At 35.7% G+C, this 17,450-nt stretch overlaps 1 protein-coding gene across 4 annotated transcripts in view; it reads left to right on the top strand.

The window, feature by feature from the left end:
* Positions 1–17,450, top strand: part of UBR1 (ubiquitin protein ligase E3 component n-recognin 1) — a 250,865-nt gene that overhangs the window by 127,295 nt on the left and 106,120 nt on the right. For all 4 annotated transcript variants that reach the window (XM_077127596.1, XM_077127594.1, XM_077127593.1 and 1 more), the window contains one exon: positions 12,441–12,621. In XM_077127596.1, the coding sequence (XP_076983711.1) occupies positions 12,441–12,621 (181 nt within the window). The remainder of the gene's footprint in view (positions 1–12,440; positions 12,622–17,450) is intronic.

Below are 17,450 nucleotides of genomic sequence, written 5' to 3'. Positions count from 1 at the left end.
TAAGTGAACAGTTAATTTCTCGATATTTGGTCTTCTTTTTTGATATAGGCATTTAGGGCAACAAATTTCCCTCTTACAGTGCCTTTGCTGCATCCCATATTTTTGATATGTTGTGTTTTTATTTTCATTTGCCTCGAGATATTTACTGATTTCTCTTGTAATTTCTTCCTTGACCCACTGGTTGTTTAAGAGTGTGTTGTTGAGCCTCCATATATTTCTGAATTTTCTGGCCCTCTGCCTATTATTGATTACTAACTGCATTTCTTTATGATCCAAGAAAGTGTTTGTATGATTTCAATCTTCTTAAATTTATTGAGACTTGCTTTGTGACCCAGCATTTGGTCTGTCCTAGAGAATGATCCATGAGCACTTGAGAAAAAGGTGTATCCTGCTGTTGTGGGGTATAATATTCTATAAAGTCTGTTCAGTCTAGTTCAATTGTTGTTGTTATTCAAATTCCCTGTTTCCTTATTGATCTTCTGTCTAGATGTTCTGTCCATTGAAGAGAGTGGGAAAGTGAAGTCTCCAACTATTATGGTAGATGTGTCTATTTCTTTTTTCAGTGTTTGCCTCATGTATATTGGAGCAGTCTGGCTCAGTACATAAATATTTATGATTGTTATCTCTTCTTATTGAATTATTCCTTTTTTAAATACATTCTGTCCTTCTTTGTCCTTTTAATTGTTTTGCATTTGACATCTCATTTGTTGGATATTAGTATAGCTACTGCTCCTCTTTTCTGATTGTTGTTTGCATGAAATATTATTTCCCACCCTTTCACTTTCAACTTGTGTTTATCTCTGGGTCTAAAATAAGTCTCCTTTAGAGGGAAGGAAGACTATGGAACTATTAAACCTTACCATTAGGGAATCTTCTGATACTCTGTCAAACTTTAGGGACACCTAAATCAATAGACCATGCCCTAGATCATGAAGCTTACTCTTGTGAAGCTTATGTAGGTAGCATAGAAGTTTGGACTACCTATAGGCATGCGTAAGAGTTATTCCCAGAGAACCTCTGTTATTACTCTGAATGTGGTATGAGTCTCTCTAAGCCCAACTCTGCAAGTGAAATCATTGCCCTCCTCACTACGTGGCACATGACATCCAGGGGTGGAAGTGTCCCTGGTGACGTGGGAGAGGACTCCTAGGGGTGAATTCAGACCAGGCACCATGGGATCAACAGTTACATCCTGACCAAATGGGGTAAAAGAAGTATAATTCATAAAGTTTCAGTGGCAGGCAGAGTTCAAATAGAGTTGAGAGGCTACTCTGGAGGTTGCTCTTATGCAAGATTTAGGTAGATCTTGCTGTCGATCATAACCTTGCAGCCCCCAAACAGGACTGTTCTAGCCAATCCTGATGAACACCTAGGGCAGTTTATAAGATGCCACAAGAGTACCAGGCACTCGAGTAACTTTCCAGAAACCTACAACCTCCAGATGGGTCCTTAATCCTGATAAGTCCTGGAACCTAGCCCAGCCTCTCCAGAACATCAGGTAGTTCCGTCTCCCTACCCCATATTAGTGACAGACCCTTTCAGTATCAAGAATTTCGAATTGCTGTAGCCCAAACAACCCCAAAGAGAGGTATGAAAAGATCAAAAATGATGGTGGAATTATACATAGAAGAAAGGACTTAGCAAATGATTATGAATGCTGGATCATTAAATTGATATCCCTTTTAGTCTTCAGTATTTTAGAGCAGCTAGAAGTAAAAACGTAAAATTGTCAATTTGTAACCCATGTCAAAGTCTGAAATATGTTCTTTAATTGTCGTGCTGTGTTTGAAATTTATAACTTTTTTTGTATATATGTTTTTGTTCACAAAAGAAAAACAAAGGAAAGAAAGGTTGATTGTGATGATAAAAAATTATTGAAGCGTGCTGGTATCCCATATTCTGTAGCATCTAGAAGGGTAAATATGAGAGGATCATATGATAGCCCATGACAAACTCTGGAATCTATTCTGTAACCACTTTTTGAAGAGTGCTTTGAAAACTATCTCTTTTTTTAATTTCTTTGCTGTATATATGTTATACTATACAATAAAAAAAGTTTAAAAGACAGTGAGTCTCCCTTAGATAGCATATTGGTAGGTACTGTTTTTTAGATCTATTGTGCCAGTCTGTGTGTTTTGATTGGGGAGCTTAATCCATTAACATTTAATGTAATTATTGTAAGAGCAGTATTTTCTTCTACCATTTTTCCTATTGGCTTTTATAGGTCACATGTAATTTTCTTCTTTTTACTTTTACTGCTAGTCTGCATTTCTACACTCTTCTCCTCACCTCTTTCTCCTGTCTTTTCATTTCTATGTCTAGTGCTCCCTTTAGCATTTCTTGCAGAGCTGGTCTCTTGGTCACAAATTCTCTCGTGATTTTTTTGCCTGAAAATGTTTTAATTTCCCCCTTATTTTTGAAGAAGTTTGCTGGATGTAGAATTCTTGGTTGGTGGTTTTTCTATTTTAGTATCTTACATGTATCATTCCACTGTCTTCTCGCCTCCATGGTTTCTGCTGAGAATTCTACGCATATTCTTATTGGGCTTCCCTTATATGTGATGGGTTGCTTTTCTCTTGCTCCTTTCAAAATTCTCTCTTTCTCTTTGATATCTGATGTTCTGATTAGTAAGTGTCTTGGAGTGTGTCTGTTTGAATATATTCTTAGGAGTATGCTGCATTTCTTTGTTCTGTAATTTTAAGTCTTTCATAAGAGTTGGGAAAATTTCAGTGGTTATTTCCTCTATTAGTTGTTTTTTTTTCTTTTTTTAAATAAATTTTTTGATTAAAAGAAATATAACAACAAATAAATGCAAACATTCTTAACTTATGATCATTACGTTCTACATATATAATCAGTAATTTACAATATCATCACATAGTGGCATATTCAGCATCATGATAATTTCTTAGAACATTTGCATCCATTCAGAAAACAAAAGAAAAGACAACAGAAAAAATTTACACACACCACTCCCCTTATCCCGCCTTCATTAATCACTAGCATTCCAATCTAAATTTATTTTAACATTTGTTCCCCCTATGATTTAGTTTTATTCCATATGTTTTACTTGTCTGTCGATGTGGTAGATAAAAGGAGCATCAGACACAAGATTTTCACAATCACACAGTCACATTGTGAAAGCTACATCTTTATGCAATCATCTTCAAGAAACATGGCTACTGGAAAACAGCTCTTTATTTTCAGGCAGTTCCCTCCGGCCTCTCCATTACATCTGGACTATCAAGGTGATATCTGTTTAATGCATAAGAATAACCTCCAGGAAAACCTCCCTACTTTGTTTGGAATCTCTCAGCCATGACATTTTATTTTGTCTTATTTCCCTCTTCCCCCTATTGGTCAAGAAGGTTTTCTCAATCCCTTGATGCTGAGTCTCAGCTCATTCTAGGATTTTTGTCCCACGTTGCCAGGAAGGTCCACACCCCTGGAAGTCATGTCCCACGTAGACAGAGGGAGGACAGTGAGTTTGTGTTGGCTGGAGAGAGAGAGGCCACATCTGAGCAACAAAAGAGGTTCTCTTGGGGGTGACTCTTAGGCTTAATTTTAAGTAGGCTTGGCCTATCCTTTGTAGAATTAAGTTTCGTATGAACAAACCCCAAGATTGGGGGCTCAGCCTATAGCTTTGGTTGTCCACCCTGCTTGTGAGAATATCAAGAATTCAACTTGCGAAAGTTGAATTTTCCCCCTTTCTCACTATTCCCCAAAGGGTACTTTGCAAATACTTTTTTATTCACTTTTGTTCAAATCACTCTGGGATTTATCGGGGCATCACTGTGGACAAACCAACAAAATCTCATGCCCTACTCCAGGTTCCATGTACTTATGGTGTTCAATTAAGGTGTCTACATAAGTTATATTAGGAAATACACTAGTCAAAATATAAATTTTGTACCAAATAAATATTTTTTGCTTTAGTCTCACACATAAGTTAAAATTTTAAAATATTAATTACCATCTCTTTTCAACACCCTGCAGTAATGACATTCCTTTGTTCTTCCTCATGCAAAAACATTTTTTTAATTTGAACATTTAGTCACTATCATTATACACTCTAGGCATTCCTAGATTATACCATCTCAGTCTTTATAGTCTATGTTTCTTTCTGATTTCATTTGTATCCCCAGCCCTCCTCCCTCTATCATTCTTGCATTCAGCCTCATTCAGTGTTTTAACAATTGTATTACAGTTAGGTAGTATTATGCTATCCATTTCTGAGTTTTTACAGTTAGTCCTGTTGCACAATCTGTATCCCTTCAGTTCTGATTACCCAATATCTTACCCTGTCTCTATCTCCTGATGATCTCTGTTACCAATGAAATTCTCCAAGTTTATTCACTAATGTCAGTTCTTATCAGTGAAACCATACAGTATTTGTCCTTTTGTTCCTGGCTAATCTCACTCAGCATAATGTCCTTAAGGTCCATCGATGTTGTTACATACTTCATAACTTTGTTCTGTCTTACAGCTGCATAATATTCCATCGTATGTATATACCACAGCTTGTTTAACCACTCATCTGTTGATGGACATTTTGGCTGTTTCCATCTCTTTTGCAATTGTGAATAATACTGCTATAGACATTGGTGTGCAAATGTCCGTTTGTGCCCTTGCCCTCATGTCCTCTCATACTAACAATGGTGTTGCCGGTTCATATGGCAATTCTATATTTATCTTCCTGATGAACTGCCAAACTGCCTTCCACAGCGGTTGTACCATTTGACATTCCCACCAACAGTGGATAAGCATGGCTCTTTCTCCACATCCTCTCCAGCACTTGTCATTTTCTGTTTTGTTAATAATGGCCATTCTGGTGGGTGTGAGATGATATCTTATTGTGGTTTTGATTTGCATTTCTCTAATAGCTAGGAAAGTCGAGCACCTTTTCTTGTGCCTTTTGGCCATTTGTATTTCCTCTTCTGAGAATTGTCTGTTCAGGTGTTTTGTCCATTTTATAATTGGGTTGTTTGTCTTTTTGTTGTTGAGTTGAAGGATCTCTTTATATATTCTGGATACTAAACCTTTATCTGATATATCCTTTTCAGATATCATTTTCCATTGTGTAGGCTGTCTTTTTACTTTCTTGGCGAAGTTCGTTGACACACAAAAGTGTTTAATCTTGAGGAGTTCCTTATTTCTTTCTTTCTTCAATGCTCTTGCTTTGGGTGTAAGGTCTAGGAAGCTGCCTCCTAGTATGAGATTTTTAAGGTATTTCCCTACATTTTGTTATAACAGTTTTATTGTCTTATATCTAGTGTTTAGGTCTTTGATCCATTTTGAGTTTATTTCTGTATAGGGTGTGAGATATGCATCCTCTTTCATTCTTTTGCATATGGATATCCAATTCTCTAGGCAGCATTTATTGAAGAGACTTTTCTGTCCAGGTGAGTTGGCTTGACTGCCTTATCAAAGATCAATTGTCCATAGATGAGAGGGTATATATCTGAACACTCTATTCGATTCATTGGTCAGTATATCTATCTTTATGCCAGTACCATGCTGTTTTGAGCATTGCAGCTTCATAATACACCTTAAAGTCAGGTAGTGTGAGATCTCTGGCTTCATTTTTATTTCTCAGGATTCTTTTAGCTATTTGGAGCACCCTGCCCTTCCAGATGAATTTGGTTTTTGGTTTTTCTATTTCTGAAAAGTAAGTTTTTGGGACTTTAATTGGCATAGGATTGGATCTGTAAATCAATTTAGGTAGAATTGACATCTTAACTATATTTAGTCTTCCAATCCATAATACGGTATGCCCTTCCATCTATTTAGGTCTTCTATGATTTCTTTTAACAATTTCTTATAGTTTTCTTTGTATAGGTCTTTTGTCTCTTTTGTTAAATTTATTCCTAAAATTTTTGGTTGCAATTGTAAATGGAGTTTTTTCCTTGATTTCCCCCTTAGATTGTTCATTACTAGTGTTTAGAAACACTACAGATTTCTGAGTATTGATCTTGTAACCTGCTACTTTGCTATACTCATTTATTAGTTCTAGTAGTTTGTTGTGGATTTTTGGGGTTTTTGACATATAGTGTCATATCATCTGCAAACAGTGAGAGTTTTACTTCTTCCTTTCCCATTTTGATGCCATGTATTTTTTTTTCTTGTCTAATTGCTCTGGCTAGAGCTACCAACAGAATGTTGAGTAACAGTGGTGATAGTGGACATCCTTATCTTGTTCCTGGTATTAGGGGGAAATTTTTCAGTTTTTCCCCATTGCGGATGATGTTAGCTGTGGGTTTTTTATAGATTCCCGTTGTCATTTTGAGGAATTTCCTTTCTATTCCTATCACTTGAAGTGTTTTCATCAGAACAGGATGTTGAAGTTTCTCAGATGCCTTTTCTGCATCAAATGAGATGATCATGTGGTTTTTCTTATTTGTTGATTTGGAGTATTACATTCATTGATTTTCTGATGTTGAACCATCCTTGCATACCTGGGATGAATCCTACTTGGTCATGGTGTATAATTCTTTTAATGTGTTGTTTGATTCGATTTGCTAGATTTTGTTGAGGATTTTTGCATCTATAATAATTAGAGAGATTGGTCTATAGTTTTCTTTTTTTGTCATATCTTTGTCTGGCTTTGGTATGAGGGTAACGTTAGCTTTGAAGAATTTGTTAGGTAGCTTTCTGTCCTCTTGAACTTTTTTTGAAGAATTTGAGCAGGATTGGTACTTATTCTTTCTTGAATGTTTGGTAGAATTCACATGTGAAGCAATGTGGTCCTGGTCTTTTCTCTTACGGGAGCTTCTTAATGACTGATTCAGTTTCTTTACTTGTGATTGGTTTGTTGAGGTTGTCTGTTTCTTCTCGAGTCAGTGTTTGGTTGTTCATGCCTTTCTAGAAAGTTGTCCATTTCATCTCCATTGTTGTATATATTAGCATAAAGGTTTTCATAGTATCCTGTCATGACTTCCTTTATTTCTGTGGGGTCAGTGTTATGTCTCCTCTTCCATTTCCGATCTTATTTATTTGCATCCTCTCTCTTCTTCTTTTTTGTCAATCTTGCTAAGGGTCCATCAATCTTATTGATTTTCTCATAGAACCAACTTCTGATTTTGTCAATTTTCTCAATTGTTTTCATGTTCTCAATTTCGTTTATTTCTGCTATTATCTTCATTATTTCTTTCCTTTTGCTTGCTTTGGGGTTAGTTTGCTGGTCTTTCTCAGGTTCTTCCAAGCAGACAGTTAATTTCTCAATTTTTGCCCTTTCTTCTTTTTTCATATAGGCGTTTAGAGCAATGAATTTCCCTCTTAGCACTGCCTTTACTGCATCCCATGAGTTTTGGTATGTTGTGTTTTTATTTTCATTCGCCTCGAGATATTTACTGATTTCTCTTGTAGTTTCTTCCTTGACCCACTGGTTGTTTAAGAGTGTGTAGTTGAGCCTCCACATATTTGTGAAATTTCTGGCACTCTTCCTATTATTGATTTTCAACTTCATTCCTTTACGATCTGAGAAATTGTTTTGTATGATTTCAGTCTTTTTTAATTTATTGAGTCTTGCTGAGTAATGCAGCATATGGTCTCTCCTTGAGAATGCTCCATGAGCACTTGAGAAAAAGGTATATCCTGCTGTTGTGGGTTATAATGTTCTATAAATGTCTTTGAAGTCTAGCTCATTTTTTAGTATTATTAATATTCTCAGTTTCTTTATTGATCCTCTGTCTAGATGTTCTATGCATTGATGAGAGTGTGGTATTGAAGTCTATAGCTATTATGATAGATGTGTCTATTTCTCTTTTCAGTGTTTTCAGTATTTGCCTCATGTATTTTGGAGTATTCTGCCTTGGTGCATAAATATTTATGATTGTTATGTCTTCCTGTTGTGTTCCTTTTATTAATACATAAAATCCTTCTTTATCTCTTTTAACTGTTTTACATTTGAAGCCTCATTTGTTGGATATTAGTATATGCTATTCCTGCTCTTTTCTGATTGTTATTTACATGAAATATCTTTTCCCAACCTTTCACTTTGAACCTGTATTTATCCTTGGGTCTAAGATGTGTTTCCTGTAGACACCATATAGATGGGTCCTGTTTTTTAATCCATTCTGCCAGTCTTTACTTTTGATTGGGGGATTTAATCCATTAACATTTAGTGTTGTTACTGTATGGGTAGTACTTTCTTCTACCATTTTGCCCTTTGGATTTTATATGTCATATCTAATTCTCTTCTTTTTTACCTTTACTGATAGTCTTCATTTCTACACTGTTCTCCACACCTCTCTCTCCTGTCTTTTCATATCTGCTTCTAGTGCTCCGTTTAGTATTTCTTATAGAGCTGGTGTCTTGGTGACAAATTCTCTCAGTGATTTTTGTCTGAAAATATTTTAATTTCTCCCTCATTTTTGAAGGACATTTTGCTGAATATAAGATTCTTGGTTGACAGTTTTTCTATTTTAGTATCTTACATGTATTATACCACTGTCTTCTTGCCTCCGTAGTTTCTGCTGAGAAACCTATGCATAGTCTTATTGGCCTTCCCTTGTATGTGATGGATTGCTTTTCTCTTGCTCTTTTCAAAATTCTCTGTTTCTCTTTGACATCTGACATTCTGATTAGCGTCTTGGAGTGTTTATATTTGGATCTGTTCTGTTTGGGGTGTTCTGTACTTCTTGGATCTTTAATTTTAAGTCTTTCATAAAAGTTGGAAAATTTTCAGTGATAATTTCCTCCACTAGTTTTTCTCCTCCTATTCCCTTCTCTTCTCCTTCTCGGACACCCTAAACACGTATACTCGCGCACTTCATATTGTCATTCAATTCCCTGAGTCCCTGCTCCTATTTTTCCATTCTTTTCCCTATATTTTCTTTTGCTTGTCGAATTTCAGATGTCCTGTCCTCCAGTTCACTAATCTTGTCTTCTGCCTCTTGAAATCTAACATTGTAGGTTTCCATTGTTTTTTTCATCTCTTCTGCTGTGCCTTTCATTTGCATAAGTTCTGTGATTTGCCTTTTCAGACTTTCAGTTTCTTGTTTTGTTTGTCCTTGCCTTCTTTATATCTTCCCTGAATTCATTGATTTAATTTTTTATGAGATTTTCTATGTCTGTTTGAACATCCTGAATTGTTTCAATCTTGTATTTCATTTGAATTGTTGGTTGGGCCATATCTTCCATTTTTGTAGTATGATTTGTTATTTTTTGCTGGCGTTCAGATGTTTAATTTCCTTAATTGGTTTATTCTGGTAATTGTTTGCCCTCTTTTACCTAGGATTTTCTTGCTTGGATGATTTTGTTGTCTGTCTGTTCTTTGAGATTTGGTTCAGCCACTCTAGACCTTGGTTTTGTTAAACAGAACAGGATTTCTCAGTTCTTGTTTTTTTGTTTCCTGCCCTGCCTGTATTGTGCCTTTTGTTTTATTTCCTTTGGAGAGTCTGCTTAAGTATTATAAACCCCCATATATAGATTTTACCCATACAAGACTTGCCTCCTCTCAGGGAGAAAGAGTCACCTCCATCACTTTTCCCTGAGGGTGAGACCTAGCAGGTTGACAGACTTTCCTATGGATTCTCTAGACTCTGCATTTTTCCTTTCCTGCCCAGTACATGGCACTTGTCTACCTGCCAGTCCCACCAGCATAAAGTGATATAGTAGCTTTAACTTCAGCAGACTCTCCCTGCTGGGGGAGTGTTTTAGAGAGAGGAGAGTTTGTAGTCTGGCTTTAATTCAGTTTTCCAGATCTTGACACCTGAGTTCCTTGAGGGAGGGTTTCCACCTGATCTGGGTCCACCCCTCTCCTGGGAAAGGTATAGACTCCAGGGAATTACATCCTTTCACCTGATTTGCCTCTTTGTTTCTTAGACAAGCTTAATTCTGCCCTGGTCTGGGGTAGTTGGAGCTTGAGAAAACTTGCAGTTGTATACAAAGAGTAGTCAAGCCCTAGAAACACAGCCACAAAAAAAAGAAAAGAAAATCCTTTTCAGAGCAGGAACCCCGCCCCTCACCTGTCCCCGTTCCTTGGGTTTTCCAATCAAGAGCTAAAGTTGGTACATTGTTCTGTGTATCTTCAGGTCCCATGTGCCCCCTCTTTTCTTTCAGTGCCCAGACTCTTTCAAGTATTTTGTGCTGTCCAATCCAAAAAAAAACTGTTTTTGTCTTTTCCTTCAGCCCTGCCCCCTCTGTGGTGTAGCAAAAACCAGCAACCTTAGCTTTTACTCAAGGTTCAGCTAAGCTGGGAGTCTATTTTTAGTAGTCAGTATTTGTTAATTTATTCCACAATTGAAGCTTGATTGAGCTCAGCCCCTTGCTATTAGTAAAGTCTCTTTCCTTTCCCCTCTGGGAACCAGCCTATGGGGGTGGGGTACCGGCCTCCACAGCTTGGGGGCTCATGGATCTGGGTGCGATTACACTGTTCCAACTTGTCCAGTTAGGTGTATGCTGTGTTTCCGGTCACTGATGTGGCCCAAGCAGTTGTTCTGTACTATTCTTGGGTATTTACTAGCTTCTCTGGAGGATCAACTAAATTCCACACCTCACTATGCTGTCATCTTGAGTGCTAAATCTTGTCTGCTTCACTCTTAACATTTATTTTTGAAAATGAGAATATCTTAAATTGATTTATCATATCTTAAAAATAAATAGATATTTATCATATCTATCTCTTCTTGACTTCCTTTGTTTTGTTGATGACTCTACTACTTATACATTCAAACATACGGGAAATCTTGGAGCTACTGTGTTCTCTGTGTTGGTAGTTAACATCTTTTGCAGGGAGAAAGAAAGATCTGTGTTAGAATAAAATTGGGAAATGCTGGATTGAACGAAAGTAAATAGGACTTTTTTGAACCACTAGAACTTGAATTAGTCAGGGGACCAGTTTCTAAATGGGATGTTCCCCAAATTTATTTGACTGTGGAGTTCCTTTTTTTTCCCAGATAAAATCAGGATGAGAAACACTGTCTTAGAAAAGTCAAAGTAACCTTTGACTCTTCTCTCTCCCTGCTATACTTACCTAGATTTGATTCTTCCGTATATTCCAAATTTACTTTATTATCGTTAATTTGTACAGCTTCTTTTTTTTCTGTCCTAACTCTACCCACCTTAATTCAAATCTTTATCTCTTCACACTTAGAATTTCTAATAGTCTTCCTTTTGGTCTTGATACTGAACAAAAGCCATCAGTTCTCTGCCTTATGTGCCTAACAGCCAATCCATTACACAAGGTTTCAAAGACGAAAATGGTTTAATGCTACCAGGGAAGCAGGAGATCAGATGGCCTGTGGGCCCAAAAATCTGTCTCCCTGAGTCTGAGGAGTTCAGAGTTTTTATGGATTTAGACAAGGAGGGATGGAATTGTTACCATTGCAATAGTAAGTATACACACGGCTGAGACTAGTTGAGTTTCAGTAGTTTCAGGTATTAATTTCTGCCTGTTTTACAATATAGAATCATTTTTTTTCTTAATTTTCTCAGTTATAGTCTCCTTATTTTCTGCCTTGACCCCCTTTTTTAGTTTTCTTATTGCTATAGCAAATACCATGGAGTGGATTGGCTTAAACAAATGAAAATTTATCAGCTCATTATTTTGATTGTAGAAGTCCAAATCAAAGTGTCATCAGGGCAGTCCTTTCTTCCTGAAGACTTTCATTCTAGGGCTGGCTGCTGGTGATCCTTAATCCTTGGCTCCTCTGTTACATGGCATGAACATAGCCTCTTCTGGTCTTTTCCTTCTCTTAAGGTTCCATTGACTTTCAGCTTCTGGCTGCTCCCTCACCTTATCTGAAGGAACCTCATCAGAAGTTCCTGTTTACAATTACAAGGGTTCACACCCACAGGAATGGATTAAATTTAACAATGTATTTGTCTGGGATACATATACCACATCTTCTCTGTTCTGTCATCTTAAGTGGCACTCATTAATTCTTAAAGCAATGTGTTGACTGCCTTTTTATCCTTCATATACCCATCAGTGTATTTATGTACAGATGCCATGACATACTTCTAATTTAATTTCTAACTAATACCGTCCATAAATTCTTTTTTATCTCATTTTTGTTCATCTCCCCTTTTTGAACAGGAGTTGTATTTTCCCTTATTTGTATCTCTGTTCATTCTATGTCTCTGTTGAGAATGCCCCCCTCTCTTCTTTTCCCCATGGGTAAATTCTGTTTATTCTTGTAGACCTTACTCCAAAGTTATTTTCACAAAAATGTTTCCCCATGGTTTGTGATTTCTTTCTTTGCCCTCTTTGGGTAATTCATAGCATTTACATGGCACTGAAAATTTTCTATTTTGATTATGAGTTTATGTGTTTGAGTTTATGTGTATGTACCTTTATTTCCTATTGGTTTACAATCCTTAGAGGTAGCCCTAGCAATATGTAGAATAGTCTTCTGCTCATACTTAGTAAATATTGATTGGTGAGTGGTAAAGTAGATAACTTGTCAGCTTACTTGCATTATTTTTCTTCCTTTTAGGAAGAGCTGTTGCTAGTGGCTTATAAAGAATGTCACAAAGCTGTGATGCGATGCAGTACAAGTTTCCTATCCAGTAGCAAGACAATAATACAGTTATGTGGTCATACTGTGGAAACTAAGTCCTACAGAGTATCTGAGGATCTGATAAGCATACATCTGCCACTCTCCAGGACTCTTGCTGGTGAGTGCTATTTTTGTTTTTGTTTTTTGTTTTTTGCATGTTTCTGTTAGTTTTGTTTTCTAGAAATTCATAGTAGTAGAATCATTCTATTTTTGTTCTCTGCTCAGTATATACTGACATGCTCAGGCCAGATACTGCAGTTAAGTGCTGATGCTCTCCTTCAGAAAACTGCCCCCAGAACATCTTGGTCACCTAGTAAATCCTTATGGTTTATAAATTACTAACTTGTTAACTCATCCCCCTCCCAAATGTATATATTATAAGTACTGGTTTTTAACCTTTCTCACTGTGTGATTTGCCCAGTGTATTATCTCTGTCACTATTCCTCTCACTACTAAAGTAAAGAAATTACAGATTTTCTTTAATCATTCTTTGATTAACATTTCCATGTGAATTGGCCTTTCTCCTATCAGTGTTTTTTTTTCTCAAATATTTTGGTATATAATTTATATACTCAAAATTAGCACATTTTAATTGTACAGTTTGATAAGCTTTGACAAACATACACACCCGTGTAACTAACCACCACCACCACCACCACCACCACCATTCTCCGCAATCAAAAATTGAACATTTCCCCTTTGCATTTTATCCCCTCACCCCACTCACTTCCACTGCCTGGGCTATTCTGATTTTTATCAATATAGGTTAATTTTACCTGCTGTAGAACTTCATATATATCAAATTATAGAATCATACAATATATACACCTGTGTCTAGCCTCTTTTGCTCAGTATGTTTTTATCCATATTATTATGCAAATCAGTAGCTCATTCAATTTTGATGACTTTGTTTTTTTCGCCTGGGCAGTCACCAGGAATCGAACCCTGGTCTCTGGCATGGCAGGCAGGAACTCTGCCACTGAACCGCAGTGGCCTTCCCAGTAGCTCATTCCTTTTTGTAGATAATATAGCATTCCGTTGTACAAATATGCCACAGTTATTTTTTCTATTTCCCTATTTATGTCCACTTGCATTTTATCCAGTTTTGGCTGTTTGAATAAAACTGTGTTAATATTTGTGAACAAGTCTTTTGTATTGACATATCTTTTCATTTCTCATGGATGAATACCTAAGACAGGAAAGACTGAGTCATATGATAGGTGGATGTTTAACTTTTTAAGACCTTCCACACTGATTTCTGAAGTAGCTCTAATATTTTACATTCCTACTATCAGTGTGTGAGAGTTGCAGTTGCTCTGCTTCCTCATCACTACTTGATACTGTCATTCTTTTTAATTTCAGCCTGACTAAAGTTTTTATTTGCATTCACCTGATTATTAAAGATGTTGAGTATCATTTTATGTGCTTACTTGCCTTGAACCTTTTATTGAAGGTTCTGTTCAAGGCTTTTGCCCTTTTTAATTAGATTGTTTGTCGTCTTACTGATTTGTAACATTTCCTTGTATATTCTGGATATAGTTCCTTTGTTATTTATATATATAAGTAAAACTAAAAAATTTTCTCCCAGTCTATGGCTTGCCTTTTCATTTTCTTAACAGTGTATTTTCTCAACACTGAAAAGAAGGTTTTAATTTTGAACAAAGGGCAGTTTAATAATTTTTCTTTTATGAGTGGTACTTTTTTGTTCTGCCCAATAAATTGTTTTGTATTCCAAGGTCGAAAAGATATTCTTCTATGTTTTCTTCTTGAAATTTTATAGTTTTAGCTTTAATGTTTAGTTCTTTGATTTCATTTCAAAATAGTTTTTGTCCCTAGTGTGTAGAAAGAGTCAAGGCTCATTTTTTTCCATTTGAATATCTAATTGTTCTGGGACCTTTATAATAAGTCTTTAAACTAGATATTGCAATTCTGCCAACATCCTTATTTTTCTTTAGAGTTGTTTTGGGTATTCTAGAAATTTTGCTTTACTATATAAATTTTAGAATCATCTTATCAGTTTTTATTAAAAAACCTAATGGGAATTGTATTGAATTGGGCAAAATTAACAGCAGTAATTGAGTCAGTTCATGAACATGATATCTTTTCATTTCTTTAGTTTTCTTTAGTTTCTCTTAGTGATGTGTATTAGTTTTCACTTTATAGGTTTTGCACATCTTTCATTGAACTTATCCATAATATTTTGGGTTTTTGTTTATTGTTAGTGGCTTTATTGAGTTATAACTCACATACCTAAAATTCACACATTTCAAAGTACAGTTCAGTGGTGGTTAGTATAGTCACAGGTTGTGCAGCCATCTCAACCATCTCATTGCAGTACATTTTCATTACTCCAAAAATTAAGCTCTGTACCCATTAGCAATAGCTTCTCCCCATACTCTGTCAACCAAGAATCTACATGCTGTCTATATGAACTTGACTATTCTGGCATTTCATATAAATGGAATCATACAATTTGTGGCCCTTTGTGTCTGACTTCTTTCATTTAGCATAATGCTTTAAATGTTCATCCATGTTGTAGAATGGATCAGTACTTTGCCCTTTTTTACGGCTAAGTAATGGTCTATATATTTATCCATTCATCAGTTGATGGACATGTGAATTGTTTCTACCTTTTGACTATTTTGAATAATGCTGCTATAAATGCACCTATACAAGTGCTTGTGTGAACATATGTCTTCATTTCTCTTGGGAACATACCTAGGAGTGGTATTGCTGGATCATATGTTAGCTCTACGTTTAACTGTTTCCGAAGTGGGTATACTATTTTATATTCCCACGAGCAATGAATGAATGTTCTCATTTCTTCACATCATCCCCCATACTTGTTTTTCACTGTTTTGAGCATAGCCTTCCTAGTGTGTGTGAAGTATTACACATAGTGGTTTTGATTTGTATTTCTCTAATGGATAATAATGTTGTACATCTTTTCATGTACTTATTGGCCTTTTGTATATCTTCTTTGGAGAAATGTATGTATTCTGATCCTTTATCCATTTTTAAAAAACTTTCAATTTTGAAATATTCCACGTTTATAGAACATTTGCAAAAAATAATACAAATCCAGTAGAAAGAACTCCAATATACCCCCATCTAGACACACAGATTTACCAACTTTTAACATTTTGCAACATTTGTCATATCATTCTATCCATTCATTCATCCATCCATTTTCTAAACATTTGCAAGTAAGTTGTATACATCATGTTCTTATGTAACCACCTTCAGTACGATTATCAAGTATAAGAAATTTAACATTGATTTAAGGTATTCAGTCTAAATTTAGATTTTTTTTCATATGCCCAATCCATGTCCTTTTGAGCCTTTCTCCTCTGGTATTAGATCCAGTCCCGTATCATGTGTTGCATTTAATTATCATTGTATCTTTAGTCATTCCTTTTTTTTTTTATTGTAGAAACAAACATCTGTTTTCCCATCTCAGCTACACTGAAGGATGCCATTTGGTGGGATTAATCACATTCATCATGTTGTACTACCCTCACCACCATCCTTTACCCGAATTTTTCTGTCACCCCAAATTGAAACCTATGCCTCTTACACATTAACTCCCCATTCCCCTTCTCCCTTGCCCCTGTAACTTATACTTTCTATCTTTATGAATTTGCATGTTCCAGCCATTTCATGTAAGTGGAATCATACAATATCTCTCCCTTTCTTTCTGCTTTATCAGTTTTTTTTTTTGTTTGTTTTTTTGGGAATCAAAGCTGGGGCTCCCACATAGAAGGCGAGCGTTCTACCACTGAACCACCAATACACTCTGCTTTGTTGGTTTTTAAATTGTGTTACTTGTCTTTTTATTGTTGAGTTGTAAGAGTTCTTTATATATTCTTGATATAGGCCCCATTAAATACATGATTTGCATGTATTTTCCACCATTATGTTACTTGCTTTTCACTTTCTTAATAGAATCCCTTGACATGTGCAAATTTTTAATTTTGATTGTCTAATTTATTTTTTCTTTGATTGCTTGTATGTTTGTGTCCTATCTAGGAAATCCTTTGCCTAATCCAGGGTTGTAATTTCCTTTTTGAGTAATACCTCTTTTTCAAGTTTGAAATGTTGATCTCACAAAAAGATTTGGGAAGTGGTTGTTTTTTCTCTTCCTCTATTTACCAAGATGGTTTGGTTAGTTTTGTGTTATTTTTTCCTTAAATGTTTGATATTGTTTATAAGCATATCTGTTGGGACCAGGAGTTTTTCTTTGTGGGAAGGTTTTTTATTACAAATTAATTTAATAGATACAGGGTTTTTGGCTTTTTAATTTCTTCTTCAGTCAGTGTTGGTAATGTTAGCTTCTCAAATAGTTTATTCATTTCACCTAAGTAATCATATTTTGGGGGCATAAATTTTTTTTTACTTTATTAATTAAAAAAATTTAACAAATGAACTAAAACATCAACATATATAATCAGTAATTCACAATATCATCACTTAGTTGCATATTCTTCATTTCTTAGAACATTTGCATCAATTCAGAAAAAAGAAATAAAAAGACAACAGAAAAAGAAATAAAATGAAAACAGAAAAATAAAAAAGATTATACATACCACACCCCTTATCCCTCGCTTTGATTAGCATTTCATACTAAATTTATTTTAGTATTTGTTCCCCCTATTATTTGTTTTTATTCCATATGTTCTACTCGTCTGTTGACAAGGTAGATAAAAGGAGCATCAGACACAAGGTTTTCACAGTCACACAGTCACATTGTGAAAGCTATATCATTGTTCACTCATTCTCAAGAAACATGGCTACTGGAACACAGCTCTACATTTTCAGGCAGTTCCCTCCAGCCGCTCCATTACATCTTGAATAACATGGTGATATCTACTTAATGCATAAGAATAACCTCCAGGATAACCTCTCGACTGTTTGGAATCTCTTAGCCATTGCCACTTTGTCTCATTT

Source organism: Tamandua tetradactyla, chromosome 14 (assembly GCF_023851605.1).
Source record: "Tamandua tetradactyla isolate mTamTet1 chromosome 14, mTamTet1.pri, whole genome shotgun sequence".
Classification (NCBI taxonomy): domain Eukaryota; kingdom Metazoa; phylum Chordata; class Mammalia; order Pilosa; family Myrmecophagidae; genus Tamandua; species Tamandua tetradactyla.
Note: the sequence above shows the minus strand (reverse complement) of the source record. Positions and strands in the feature narration are given on the sequence as shown.